This window comes from Heliangelus exortis, chromosome 22 (assembly GCF_036169615.1).
Source record: "Heliangelus exortis chromosome 22, bHelExo1.hap1, whole genome shotgun sequence".
NCBI lineage: Eukaryota > Metazoa > Chordata > Aves > Apodiformes > Trochilidae > Heliangelus > Heliangelus exortis.
This window is the reverse complement of record NC_092443.1, coordinates 9634920-9649029: the sequence shown is the minus strand read 5'-3', so window position 1 is coordinate 9649029 and position 14110 is coordinate 9634920. Positions and strand designations below refer to the sequence as shown.

Here is a 14110-nt window from a genome sequence, read left to right as displayed (position 1 = left end):
AATAACACGTGCTCAGACAACTCTGAAGTGGGGTCCAGCAACCTGCTCATGGGGAGCAGAGCAGTACCCATTACTACTTTATGTTAAGGGAAGCTATTTTTATTTTTAAAAAATTAGAAAGGAACCCTGGCTGTACTATTCAATGTGTTTCAGCATGGCAAGCACTACATTTTTTGCATTTATTATCACTACATTACCTAATTAAAAATAACAGATAAATATTGCTTTTCCCCATTTCTTTTTGCTCAAGATGAAACTCACACCAGAGCCTCAGAAGGTGATACATTACACTTATACAAATCCTCTTCCAGAGTTGCCAAGTCTCATGATTTTAGGTCAAATCTTTTCTCAAAGCCCCAACACCTTATTCTCTGTGCAGAAGAGCTGAAAACACACGTTGGGATTTGCTGCACTTGTCAGTGCAGCCCCTGAACTTGGGAGGTGATTCAGTGATGGGGTTTTAGTGATCATGCATGGGTAGGAATACCCTCTGCCCACCCCCCCTTCAACTCACATCTCAGCCCTATCAGCTGGAAGGAAAACAGGATTTTAATCAATGCATCTTACCTGCATATATCTAATCTGAAGCATGCAGAAATACAAGAAAGCAATTAGCATGACACACTTGCTACTGCAACAAACGTTTAAAAAATTCTGATATTTAGATGGATATGTGGGATACATGAAAAAGAAGCTCTTTTCCTCAGGGAAGCAGAGGAAAGGCAGTCAGAGCCATCAGCTCCATCACTGCTCCAGGAAAACTGTGGAGGGGACAGGAAAAAATTGCCACTGACCCTAACCCTGCACTACCCAGCTGCAGGGCACCCACACAGTGGGAGCTTTCACCTGGTTTTGCCTTCTATGCAAGAAATTCCCATCAAGACCTTCCCAAGGCCAGTTCCTAAGCCAACTGGCTCCTGCATTTCCAGAGGGGAGATGTGGCTGATGGAGCAGGCAGGGACACTGCAACGTCCCCTCCCCAGGAAGGGCTGAAAGGGCCATGTGCTGCTTTGGCATTTGTCATTTTTAATTTATCTTCTAGGGCTTATTCGCTCTCCCTCTCCCTTCCTCCTCCCCAGATTCCTTCAGATGAGAGGATAGGGCAGGAAAAAACTCCTTGGAGAACCCCCTCAGGGCCAATCTCATCCAAATTTGACAGGTCAGTCCCAAGGAGCTCTGCAAACCCCCTGCCCTGCAGCATCCCCTGTCAGTGATGGGCACTGATCTCTTTAATTGAATCCTCTCCCTTCTCCTCCCACCGAGGCGTAGCTTGAAAAAGTGTATAAATTGTTACCATGGGCTGCTGAACTTCCACTCTGATGATATCTTCATAGATATCATCCCCCTCATCTTCACAGGGGACGCAGTCATAGATGTCCTCCCCCAGATCGTGTTCGCTGGAAGGAGAAGGAGAGAGATTTAGTGACAAGGAGGGTATGTTCACTGCCACTTATCAAGCAAACCAGCAAGGAGGGAGGATAACCACGACCAGAAGAAAATCCTCCTGGCCCTCAGCACGGATATGTCGAGTCCCCATTCCCCCTTTGCATCAGGAGCTGGGGTTTTGCCCACTCGGTACCCGCAGTGCTGGAGGCTGGAAAAGGCAAAATGCTGCTTGACACCAGTGGGGATGGCAGCCAAGAAGCTGCTCTGAGCCCTGTGCCAGCCACGACTGCCATGCCCAGCCATGCCCAGCCATGCCCAGCCATGCCCAGCCATGCCCAGCCTGCCAGCTCGGCCCCTGCCCAGGGTCTGCTCAGAGCTACCAGTCCAGCCAGGATGGACCTGCTGGTCCAGACAGCCCCACTGGCTGGGACTGAGCCACCAGCCAAGCACCCAGCAGGACCATCTGAGCCATCACACAGGTCCACCTGCCTCTGAAGATCCCCCCCCTCCTGCTCATCTCCTTCCTCTCCTCTTTAGGATGAGGAACAGCTCTTATCTCAGTGACTGTCACTGTATTATACTTAAAGAACACAGGAGTAAAGCCTGCTGGCACAGGCTTTAAAGGCAGCACCAAGAGGCAGCATCCAATTTGTATGCAAAGGTGATGATGCTGGGTACTTAATTGTTCATCTGAACCTTTGAAAACCCCTCCAGAGGCTTCTGAGTCTTAAAACACTTTTGAAAATTCACCCCACAATAAATACCCATTACCATTAATAATCTGAACACTTAGATCTACAGGTGCTGCTTGCTCAGGGCTCCCACTGCAGTCAAACCCCTGGGATCAGGACAGTGAGGAGTGCTGGGATATCAAACACAGCTCACATATTTTACCAGCAGTTTCTTTTCCACATGGGCATTAATTACACACAAATATATTTAGGTGTAAAACTGTGCTCAAACTGTAGTGCTTGACATCTCTCTCTTCTATAGCACGGAGCACATCTGCTTGCAGAGCTGGGCTTTACTTCTCTTCTAAAACACAGTTCTATATACTTTTTTTTTAAAAAAAATAGATTTATTTAATAAAAGTTTGAGGGATTTTAAATAAATACACTGGGCATGATGGATCCCTCTCATTCATCTGGAGTGATGCATTGCAGCTGCTGTAATAATGCCCACTAATAGCTGGTGATCCATCTCCCCTTCCCCAAGAGTTGCTGTCACCATTATTATCTGCACCAATATTTATATTTTATATATAAATATATTTATCTTCTCAGCTTTGCTCCTTATCCAGAGTGAGCAACTCCCCATTCCTGATTCATCTTCCCTTCCCACCCTCACCTATCCAACTCCTGCCTCCCTCTCCCAACAGCATTTCCCTGGCACAGCTGGGGTAGTGGCATGAGAACAAACATGGCTGGGGATGGTATGGACTGTGAGGAGGAGGAAAAAGCATCCTGAGGTGTCCTCAGGAAACCCTGAATCCTGAGCATCATCTGGACCTGTACTCCTGCACCATCCCCACCATGAGGAAAAAATAAGAAGAAAAGAAAAAAAAAGAAAAAAAAGAAAAAAATAAAGAGAAAAAAAGAAAAAAAAAAAAAAAAAAAGAAAAAGAAAGAAAATAAGAAAAAAAAGAAAATAGGGAAAAAAAGGAAAAAAGAAGAAAAAAAAAAGAAAAAAAGAAAAAAAAAGAAAAAAGGAAAAGAAAAAAAAGAAAAAGAAGAAGAAAAAAAAAGAAAAAAAAGGAAAAGAAAAAAAAAGAAAAAAAGAAGAAAAAAAAAGATGATATTCACCAGTGGCAACCTAAGAACACTTTAATTTTTAAATGCTGTAATGGGAGAAGTGGGGCAGGTGTTTTCTGTGTTCAGCACAGGCCCCTGCTGCAGGAGGCAATAAATTCAGCATCCCCAAGCAGGCCACGTGTTCACTGAAAACCTGAGCCAGGAAGGCCAGATCCTCAGCTTGTTTTTCACAAAGTAAAGCAATTTACACCTTCAATAAAAGCAGCGAAGGCTGCAAGTTACCCAAGGGTATCAAAGCCTCCAATCTGCCCTGGATTAGGAGATTCATTGACAGCTCTGGGTTTAGGAAAGGATTTTATCCACCCCTCAGCACTTGCAATTACTGCTCTGAGGATGGATGTAACCAGCTTTGGGCTGGCAGCATCTCACCCAGCCAGGAAAGCTCATGCAAAGCATAAAAGAATGAAGTTTTTCAGCTCTAAAGCAATTTTAGGCAGAAAACCTAATGCTTTTGGATGAGCTTGTCCTCCCTGGCACTGCCCACCCTGTGCAGATGTCCTCCCAGGCAGGCAGAGCCATGCTGAGGAGCAGCTCCCTCAGCAGAGGGACCAGTGCCAGCCTTGGATTAAGGGTCAAAAAGGGACAGGGAAGGAGTGGGGGCAAGGCAAGGGTCCTTGGCTGGGCAAGGGCAGGGTCCCTCCATCACCCGTGGCACCTCTGGGTGCTGTTTCCCCAATCAGGATGCCAAGGTTGAGAGAGTTTGAGGACGAACCTCAGTGCCCTGGGGGGTGAAGGCAATGGTTTTGCTGTTCCCATCACTGGGATCCAGCTCTCCAGAGCTCAGGACTGGGCCAGAAGGGAGTGCACAGCCTGCCTTTGGGTTCTGGGAAAAGATGAGCTCTGGACTAGGGTGCCCACAGCAGGAGATGGGTGCAGACAGCCCAGGGTGCCCCAATAAACAACCTGCAGCAGCTCCTCTGGGCTAAAGGGATGCTGCACCCCATGACTGCAATCAGAAGAATAGGTAGGTAAGCTCTAAGGGTCTTGAGGGCCACTGAAGGACCCCTTCAACCATAAAATCTGCTCCAGGAAGTTGATGTGGTTTGTACCAGGCCCAAGAATTGAAGGATGAGCCCAGGTGAGGCCCTGGAGCCAAGCCCACCACACCCAAACCCTGTCCCAACCACAGCATTTTTTTTTCTGCTGATGACAGAGCCAGAACCACCAGGAAGAGAAAAATCAAGGATCAAGGGCTCTAAAATAAGACAAAAATCTTAAGTCAAAAGACAAATCCATATTTCCAACCTTGGGGCTGAGGTTAAGAGCCAGAAGACCTCAAGGCCACCACTGGGTCCATGCTGGAAGTTTTTCTGCAGGGTCCCTGAGACAGCTGCCCAGCAAGGCTCCAGTTCTCCCCAGTAATCCTCCACTTTCTCATCCTTACTCTGCACTTACAGCTATAATTAGCCAGTCCATCCAACCAACCCCCTCATTCACAGGCTCTGTCAGAGGAGAACAAGCAGAATCCTGTATTTGCAGCACATCTGGCAGGCTCAGGCTGCAGGAGAGCAGGAGATGCAGTCACTGCACTTGAGATCTTGCAGGGTTTTCATTAGCCAGATTGTATTTGGGTGGAAACAGCTGCCTGGAAATAGCAAGTGAAGCCTTTTGCCATCTATTCTCCTCAGGTTTTATGTTTCCCAGGCAAAGTAGAACATAATAATCCCAAGGATGAGCCTCCTGCTGTGATAGCATCTAACAGGATCCTAGAGATGGCACAAGCAGGACACAGGAAAAACCTTTTGGTGCCAAAGAAGAGACATTTACAAGGACCATGTCCCCAGTGCCTTGTACCACAGAGCCATTTATTTAACTGGCTGGCACGTGTGGGTTTTCCAACACAGAAGAACCAAGGAGAAAAGTGGCAGCAAACTCATCACCTCCCCTTGGCTCCTCTATTCATTACTTTTTTTAAGGCACTTGAGAACTTTTGCTGATCACATCACTAGTTTTGGGGAGACAGGAGGAGGCAGCACTGGTGACAGTGGTGAAAGGGGGAGGAGAAAGCTGAGTGAGAAGCTTCTGGCAGGGGTCAGGTTGCTGGCAGAGTCTGTGCCCAAATGAGCTGCATCCCTTGAGAAACTGAGGCCAGGCAGGAGATCTTCTGCACCTCCCCTTCTCTACCACAAAAGGGTTGGAAATCAATCACTATCCCCAAAACTTTTGCTGGGGATAAATCCCCAGTGAGCTGCAGCTTGGAACAAGACTGAGGGACCTGTGGGACAAATCCCCCCCCTGGGGACAACCCAGCTCCAGGTTTTGGTGGAGCTTTGCTTTGCTTAAAACACTTTCTCTGTCCTTTTAGCAACACTACAATTTCTCCCCTCAAAGCAATTCACTTCTGCAAGAAAAAAAGGAGGCACGAGTTCTGCAAATTAAACCTTTCCCATCAAAGCAGTCACAGCATTTCTGCCTTTCTCTGAATTCATCAAATTGCTACCAAACAACCCCAAAAAGCCACCTTCCATGTAATCCACCCGAGCCTGCTGGGCTCCCTGCCAGCTCGGAGGCACAGAGCCATGAAGTGGAGAAGTTTCATGATAAAGGAGGTTCTGGTGCAGTAAAGAGGACCAGGAGTAATTGCTCTCATAAATTTAATGAGACAAAATAACTGGAGAGACCTTAAGTGGCAGCAGAGACAATTCAGGTTAAATGTTAAGTAGAACTTGAGAAGCACCAGGATGGTTTAGGGCAGCTCAAAGAGCCATCAGGAGAGATGGAAAAGCAGGCAGTGGGGAAGCAGGGAGGTGGATAAGTGCTGTCAGTGCCAGAGCTGTGGGGTCCCATCCCTGCAGAGGAGCTTCATCCAGACGCTTTGATTTTGGGGGGACAAACCCCAGCCCACATCCTGCCCTTGCAAAGCTCTGCTCATTTCCTGGGCAAACTCCCCCAAACCCAGATCACAGAATCACAGAATGGGCTGGGTTGGAAGGGACCTCAGAGCTCATCAAGTCCAACCCTTGCTCCACTCCCCCCGTGGTTCCCAGCCCATGGCACTGAGTGCCACATCCAGGCTCTTTTGAAATATCTCCAGGGATGGAGAATCCACCCCTTCCCTGGGCAGCCCATTCCAATGCCTGAGCACCCTCTCCAGAAAGAAATTCTTTCTAATGTCCAACCTAAACCTCCCCTGGCACAACTTGAGACCTCTTGTGCCCTCTTGTCTTGCTGAGAGTTGCCTGGGAAAAGAGCCCAACCCCCCCCTGGCTCCAACCTCCTTTCAGGGAGTTGTAGAGTGATGGAGATGCTGCTCCAGGGGCTGGCACTGGGGCAGGAAGGCATAAATCAGGCAGCAGAGGACAAACATCCCTTTACTGCTCCTCACAGGATCAATCAGGCACCACTTGCAAACTGGACAGCACTTGCCATCTGCCCAGGGTCTCTGCAGGCTTCCATCTGCCTGATGGTAAAGCAACCCAAGGGGCCAACAAGCTGAGGTCAGGGAATCTGAGAACTTTCCAGCTCCCCTGACACCCTGTTATTATTGCCCCCCAAACTGTTCTTTTGCTTTTTGGGGTTTTTCTTTTTTCTTTTCTTTTTTAAAAAATATTTATATTTATATTTATATTTATATTTATATTTATATTTATATTTATATTTATATTTATATTTATATTTATATTTATATTTATATTTATATTTATATTTATATTTATATCTATATTTATATTTATATTTATGCATATATATATAAAATTTTTAATATATATTTAAAAAAAAAAAAAAAAAAGAAATTGTTGTTTCCAGGCAATTATCTGCCTTGACCTGCTGGATAACTGACCCAGCAGCAGAGAGCCCCATGGAGCCTGCTGTAATCTCTGTGATACCCCAAAAGTGACAGCACAAGAGCTTCACCAAGGCATGAACATCCCCCATCCACATTTGGTCCCTGGTTGCTCAGCCTGGTCATGCTGTTCAGCAGTGATTCCTGCCATGGGCTGGGTCACTTCACTGCTTGCTGGGAAAAGCATTTCCTCACCAGCACCAAAGCCTTTGGGATGCTCTGGGATCTTCCAGAGGCTCTTGGATCACCAGCAATATGAAATGCAAGGATGTTGGATGGAGTGAATCATCCCCAGCTCATCAATGATGCCCTTGTTCAGCTGTTTGGAGATGGGCAGTAGCTAAGAAAGAGCTTTCTCATGCAGCCCCAAGGCTTGGCAGCCCCCAGCACCGCTGCCCAGTATGCCCCATTGGCACCAGTAAAAGTCCAGTGAAAGTTTCCTTGTCAAACACGGAGAGGTTTTCCTTGTCAAAAGGAGAAGGGAGGACTCATTGCTGATGTTTCACCAGGCAGCACTCATGCTGAGGAGGGCTCTCCATGAAAGTTCTGGGATTTTGATAATTATGGGTGAACTGTGTCACAGGTTTTGTTTCCACCCACAACGGGGCTGCACTGGGAGCGGATCCAGCAGAAGGAACCTGTGGAATATCCCCATGCTGATTTACACACACCTTTCCCCAGGGACCCCCAGTAATGAAGAGGAATTGGCCAAGAACAGGGGAAAAAAAAATTTAGGAGATAATCTGGGACAAACCAGAGCAATCAGTAAGAAATTCAAGCCATCTGAGCACAGGACTGGGGGCATCCAAGCCCCTCTTGTGGAGGAACCAACTCACAGCCCTGAGCAGGAATCCAAGTAACAGTTTGAGAAACTCCCACCCAGACACCCAGCAGGAGCTGCCCCATGGCAGCAGAAAACAAAGCTGGGGACCCATCTTTAATGGTGAATAATCTGCTCTGAGCACTCCCTGCCAAAGCCCTGGGTCCCAGCAGAGGCTGCTGCCCCCTGGGCTGCGACTTCCCAACCGGCCTCTGGCCAGCTAAAAGCACACCTAGGTGTGGGAACCAGGAATTTGAAAAACCCAGTATTAAAGGGATTTTGAGACCTTCAGGAGAAGGGGAAAAGAATGTTATTCTTGAAAGGAGCCCTTTCTAAGTTGCAATTTTATTAAACTGTAGCTGCTGGGAGCAAACCGCGAGGAGAGGGACTCCAGGGTCCTGCGTTGCCTTGACTGGTAATTTATGATTGACTTTTGTAATAACTGAAGCCATAAGGAACTCATTGGATTAAGGAGCCTTATTACTGATGTTGTGGAACAATAATATTTAACAGTATAAAGCCACATACCCACCCATAGGGCCTTTCCATACCAAACAGACTGCACTGCATAAGCCAAACCCTGCCCGACGGGAACGCTGCCATCGGATTCCAATAGCACCCACGTGCCACCCCGTGTGTTGAGCTTCAAGGGTGCTTTTAAAAGCCTGTTATATCATCACCATGGGCAGCAAAACACAGACAGCAGAGACCCAGATAAATATAGATATAACAGGCATCACCCCACACCCCCCAGAGCCAGGGGCTGGCTGGAGTGGTCCAAAATCCCTCCCACAAGGTCCTAAAAACATCCCTGGGGGATCCAGTGCTGAGTTAGCAATGGGTCCCCCAGTTCCAGCAAGTGGCTCAGCTTGGAGAAGGAATTGTATCCTGGGGTTGTGTGGCTAACAATGGGATTTAGCTTTAACGAGGGGCTCCCTGGGCCCCCCTGGCCCTGCACTGAGCCCCTCGGAAACTCGACCTCATTAAAAGTGATGTCTCCCAGGGCTCCCCATGGGAAAAAATTCAAACTATTGTATGAGCACAAAAATCTCCTGGCAAAACAACCAAAGCAGCCGGGCCGGCTCTCCCAGCCCTGCTGTCAAATTTCATCCAAAGAACCCGTTGCAACTTTTCCCTTTTGGTGTCCTGTCCCAGGGAGGAGGAGGAGGAGAGGTCACTTACTCTGCCAGCTCCTCCAGGCTCCGATAGACATCGTCATCGTTTTCTGTGGTCTCCTCCGAGGGGAAGGGCCTGGGGGAGGAGAGGAATGACAGCATTATTTATTGGTGTGTCCCACCCCTCCCAGCAGATCCCCCACAGCCCCAGCTGAACTCAGCCCAGCCCCGAGCAGAGGCTGGTTGGGAACACAACAGTCCTGGCAAACAGATTTTTTTTTCCTAGTGATTCTGTAGCTTCCGAGGAGGACACCACCTCCACTGCTTCCTGTGGGCAGTGCTGGCACAGCAGGACAAGAAACCAGGTGCTGAGGCTGCTTCACCAGCAGGCACTGAAATGAGGAGCTGCATCACCTAACAGCATCTCAGAGACCCCATGGCTGAGCTGCTGCTCCCTGCTGGGCTGATGTTTGCACAAAAGACTCAGTAGAACTCTAATTAAAGTCCAGCACTGGACGTGATGAGGAAACCTCTTCCTCCACTCCTGATGGAGCTTTTCTACCTGTGAGCTCCTGCCCCAACTCAGCTGGGACACACAGAGCTGCTTCCCACCAGTGTCTCCCATCACTGACAGCAGCAGGTCCAACCAGCCTGAATGAGTCCTTACAAAACCCAGGTTTCCTCATCTTAACAGCTTTGTGATAGCTGAAAAAAGTCAGAACCCTGGGGAGGAGGGAAAGGACAGCAAAAGGGCAAAAGGAAGAGAAGTGGGGGGAAAGCAGATTAAAAAGAGAAAGGGAGGGAGTTGGGAGAATACAAGAATTCCTTGGCTCATTGTGAAGTAATAATCAAATAATGTATGAAAGAGATGAAAAATACTGCTTTAATTAAACCCAAGGTATTATTGCTGGCACAGGGCCATGGCAGGCAAGGGCTCTGTGGGGCTGGATGCACCTTGCAAATCCGGGGGTCCCTGTGGCCCAGGGACATGGCAGCTTGGCACATCCCTGGGGGTCCCCAGAGGGACTGGGCTGCTGATGCTGTGGGGACACACGAGAACTTCTCACTGCCCTCAAGAGCAATTTCCTCCTCTCTCCTCTCCCACCCTCCCTGTCTCACGACAGATTGCCCCTCCTGAAAGATTTAATCCACAGCCTGGCTAGCCCCCGAATTTGCTTTTTTTTGGATCTGTCTCCAGCATTAATTTGCCTTCCCCCCTCTGCTTTGCTTCCCCTTTCCTTGGGTGATCAGCTTCAGGCTCAGGTTTTGAGAGAGAACTCAAATCTGCAGCGAGTTCAACCAACACCATGAGCAGGTGAAGAGTCCAGGAAGGCAAAAAAGCCACCACAGAGTCACAGAGTGGGACCATTTCATCCTCCCCTGCTCAAGATGCAGAACCCCAGGAACCCAGGGGCACCCAAGGTTGGGAAGTGTAACCAAGGTGAGGAGAGGCACAGGTGGGATGAGCAGCTGGGGCTTGGCTTGCTCTCACAGCCTCATTGCAAATCATCCCAGCAGCCCAACATCTGGCACAAACAGCTGGCTGCATGGCCATGAAATGTGGGGGAAACCCAGTTTGGAGAGAAGCTTCAAAGCATAAAAGGTGCAGTGAGAGACCAGGAGGCACCTGAGGTCTGTGCAGAAGGTGTCTGGTGTCAATTTTCTCTCCCTTCCCTTTGGGGACTAGGGAAAAATACAAAAGCCATGTGAAGTGCAGATAAAAAAAAAAAAAAAAAAGCCACCAGGTCCTCCTGCACATGGCCAAAGCGATGATGGGAACAGGTCTCAGACCTCTCTTGGACAGGCAAGGGGTTACCAAGGCCACCTCTGCTGCAGGGCTACACCACCCAGCACAGCCCCAGCAAGGAAGGAGAAAGCAGGGGTGACTTCTGCTTAAACACCACTTGTTAAAATAATAAAATAATAATAATAATAAAAATTTATCCACCCAAGGCACAACCTCCTTTCTTTTACATGCAGCTTCTGCTCTTAATCTCCGTTTCCTTTTCCAGAGCTCACCATGCCAGAAAGAAAGAAGCCATAAAAAAATATTAAAATCACAAGCATACATTTCCAACTGTAAATCTGGGCCTGAGGTGTCATCAGCACCTGTGATGAACCCCTCTGTGTCAGACAAGGGGACAGCAAAGAGAGAAAAGTATTTCCTAATGAAAGCTTCACAGAGCCAGCAGCTCTCCCAGCTTCACCTTGGCCATCAGCAAAGCACTGGAGTGAAAGGCAGGGCAGGGGAGGAATTAATAACCTGGATCTCAGCAATAGCAGATAATGGCTAAATAAGGATGCAGAGAACACAATTAGAAGGAAAGTCACACTGAGGAGAGGATTACTAAATGGACCAGCTAAAACCTGGAGCTGGAGGATGGATTTTTAGAGAAAACCTTTGCATGTGCTGCCCTTGCCAGGAGCTGCAAGTGGCTCTGGAGAGGTTCCCCATCTCCCCAGGTCACCCCTGAAGGAGCAGGAGCAGAGCTGCCACTGCCCCACGGCTCCTCTCCCCCTCTCCAAAACAGGTTGACAGCTTTGGGACCATGCCAAGGGCTTTGGGTCACCCAAACAGTCCTCACTCTTCCCCAAAAGCCCTCTGTGCAACACCATAATTTAATTCAGCTCTACTGATCACAGACACTGTTTAAAATCTCTCCCTGCTTTGGCTTAGGTTCACTCATATATCCATTTATTTTTTTTCAAACACAAAAAAAACCCTCCAGCATGAAGCCAATGAGGATCAAGCTCCAGCAGCCAGCTACAGAAAAAACATATGAAACACTTTTCACCCCAAACCAGCACCAGGAGCAGCTTGGTGCTGGCAGGGGGTGACCTGCCCACCCCAGCCCTGTCCCATCAATTATTCCCCAGGTTGCTGGTTTTGCCTCTTCCCATCAGATCACCCCCAGCTCCCTGCCACAGCCAGGCTCATTGGGGGATGACATCTTCCACCTGAGATGGTTGCAGAAACAGATTGGATGTGGTGGGAAGAGGCTGGGGGAGGAGAGCCCTGCTCTTGCTCCTGGCCCCAGCAGATCCAGGTCAAGGCAAGTCTTAAGAAAAGCCAACCAGGTGAGCTTTTCATGCCGTGTTTCTCACTGGGGCTTCCCTCATGCACACCCTGGTCCAGCTCAGGATTTGCACAGCCATCCTCATGCAGGTGTCAGCCTGGCCCCAGCCATGCAGGGAGGGAGAAGCTTTGGTGATGGAGCTGCACATCCTCCAGCCATGAGTCCCCCAAAGCAGTGGTGCTGTCTAGGACTGGTTTGTCTGACATTATATAGGAAAAATAAAACACAAAAACAACAGAGAAGAAAGACTGGAAGTAAAGGGGACTAAAACCTAAGGATTCCCTGGCAAATTCTTAAGAGATCTCCAGGCACATTACAACTTCATAACCAGGATCAAAGGCTACAGCTGGGAATGCCCAACAGTAACAAAGTATTTTGAGTCCATAGGAAACCCAAGTGACCAGCCAGAAATCCCAGTTCATTTCAATTCATTCAAAAATGTTTCTAATTTAGGATCATTAGTTAAGCACCAGACTTTGTTTTTCACTCCACTGCCATGAAAAAACCTCCTGCTGAGCCACTTATCCTCCCTGCCTGGGCTGGGGCTGCAGCAAGCCCCATCCAGCTCAGATGAAGAGCAAAAGCCCCAGAGACATCAAACACTGCTGGAACAGCCTCCGAAGAGATAACAAACCCCCCAGAGCAGACTTCTTCAGACAGACCCTCCCAGCGTTCAGCAGCATCGCTTCCAGAGATCAAAGAAGAAGAGAATGCAAGGAGGATCGATCTGATGGGTTTGGTTTAGAGCCTAAAAGAGAAAGACCAAGTAATTTGTTCAGGAGTTTAGAGCCAGCTTCTCCTCTTTAAGGCTTTGAGCAGGTGATCACTCTTGACTGGTGATACAAAGCACCCTCTTGATCTCACAAAACATTCAGGCTGCTTTTAGGATTTTAGTTTTGTACATGGAAAGGCAACAAGGGAAGGCAGGGGCAGCTCTCAGCTAGAGGACATCCCCCCCCAGGGGATAACCAACCCCTATTCCACCCCATGCAAACCCTCCCATCCTCTCAGCAGTCCCTGGCACTGCCCCATGTCACATTCCCACATCATATTCCCTCACTCCAGACTCCTCACTCCCTGCCTGCTCTCTCCCTCTGAATTATTTAATGGGAAGAGCCGAGCAGGTTACAATTCTACCAGCAACAAGCAGGAAGATTTATTTATTTATTGATGAATATATTTCACCATCTGGGTGCCTTTTCCTAACAACTGAGGCCAGCTGTTCTCACCAGCACAGAGAACCCAGAGGGTCAGGGATGGGGCTGTTTAGATTCGGGTAATTTTGTACCAGAGCATCTTAGCCTGCAACCCACGTGTGACAGAGCAGGGAGGATGCAGCACGGCTGCTTTTCCTTTTATCATTCTGTCTCCATTCTGATTTCTCAGGGTCAAACACCAGGAACAGAAAGTTTGGTGGGAAGCAGACTGGGTGAAAATGTCCCACTCCCTGCCCTGCATCCTGAGGAGCTGAACCCACCCCAGGCTGCTCTCAGTGCAGACTGTGCCAGGGGGGCCTCTCCAAGGAGGTTTTCATGATTTATGCAAAAAACCCCAAGTGACTCCAGGACCTGGCTCATTCCTTACTGGGACTCCAGCCTCCCAAGGCCACCACGTCCATCTCTCCTCATTTTCTTATGTCCAGCAATCACATTTCAGCATTTTAGAAAGTGACAGCCACAAAATCTGAGCTGCTCCCATCTGCTGCCCCTTCTGCCAGGGATTTCTTTGCAAATGAAATGGACCAGAGCCTCAAGCTGGTGGGATCCCTACTGGGATGGATGGAGCTGTGCTGAGCCCTCCTGGGGCTCAGGGTCTGGCAGAAAAAGGTTGCCATAATCTGGTATCTACAGACCAGAATTACACCTTGCAGCAGCTCACAAAAGCCATGGCTGGATGTACAGACCCTCCAACAAGCCCTTTTTGAAGGCAGCACCATAGCAAGCCAGAGAAAGCCCTCGGGAAGCTGCAATTTCAGCAAGGTTTGGGACTTGGAGCTGTGGGGGTGAGCAGCCAGCTCCATCTCCAGAGCTTCCCAATCCATCTGTCCCTCTGCTGAGGGTTAATGATGCTGCAAGTCCCAAAATATATTTTCCCAGGGGAAGTGTTCAGACCTCAGC

General features: G+C 48.6%; 1 protein-coding gene across 2 annotated transcripts in view; it reads right to left on the bottom strand.

Moving 5' to 3' along the window:
- Window positions 1–14110, bottom strand: part of VAV2 (vav guanine nucleotide exchange factor 2) — a 130583-nt gene that overhangs the window by 24477 nt on the left and 91996 nt on the right. For both annotated transcript variants that reach the window (XM_071766629.1, XM_071766628.1), the window contains exons 4-5: window positions 8984–9052; window positions 1295–1397 (exon numbers count right to left, since the gene is read on the bottom strand). In XM_071766629.1, coding sequence (XP_071622730.1) covers window positions 1295–1397; window positions 8984–9052 — 172 coding nt within the window. The remainder of the gene's footprint in view (window positions 1–1294; window positions 1398–8983; window positions 9053–14110) is intronic.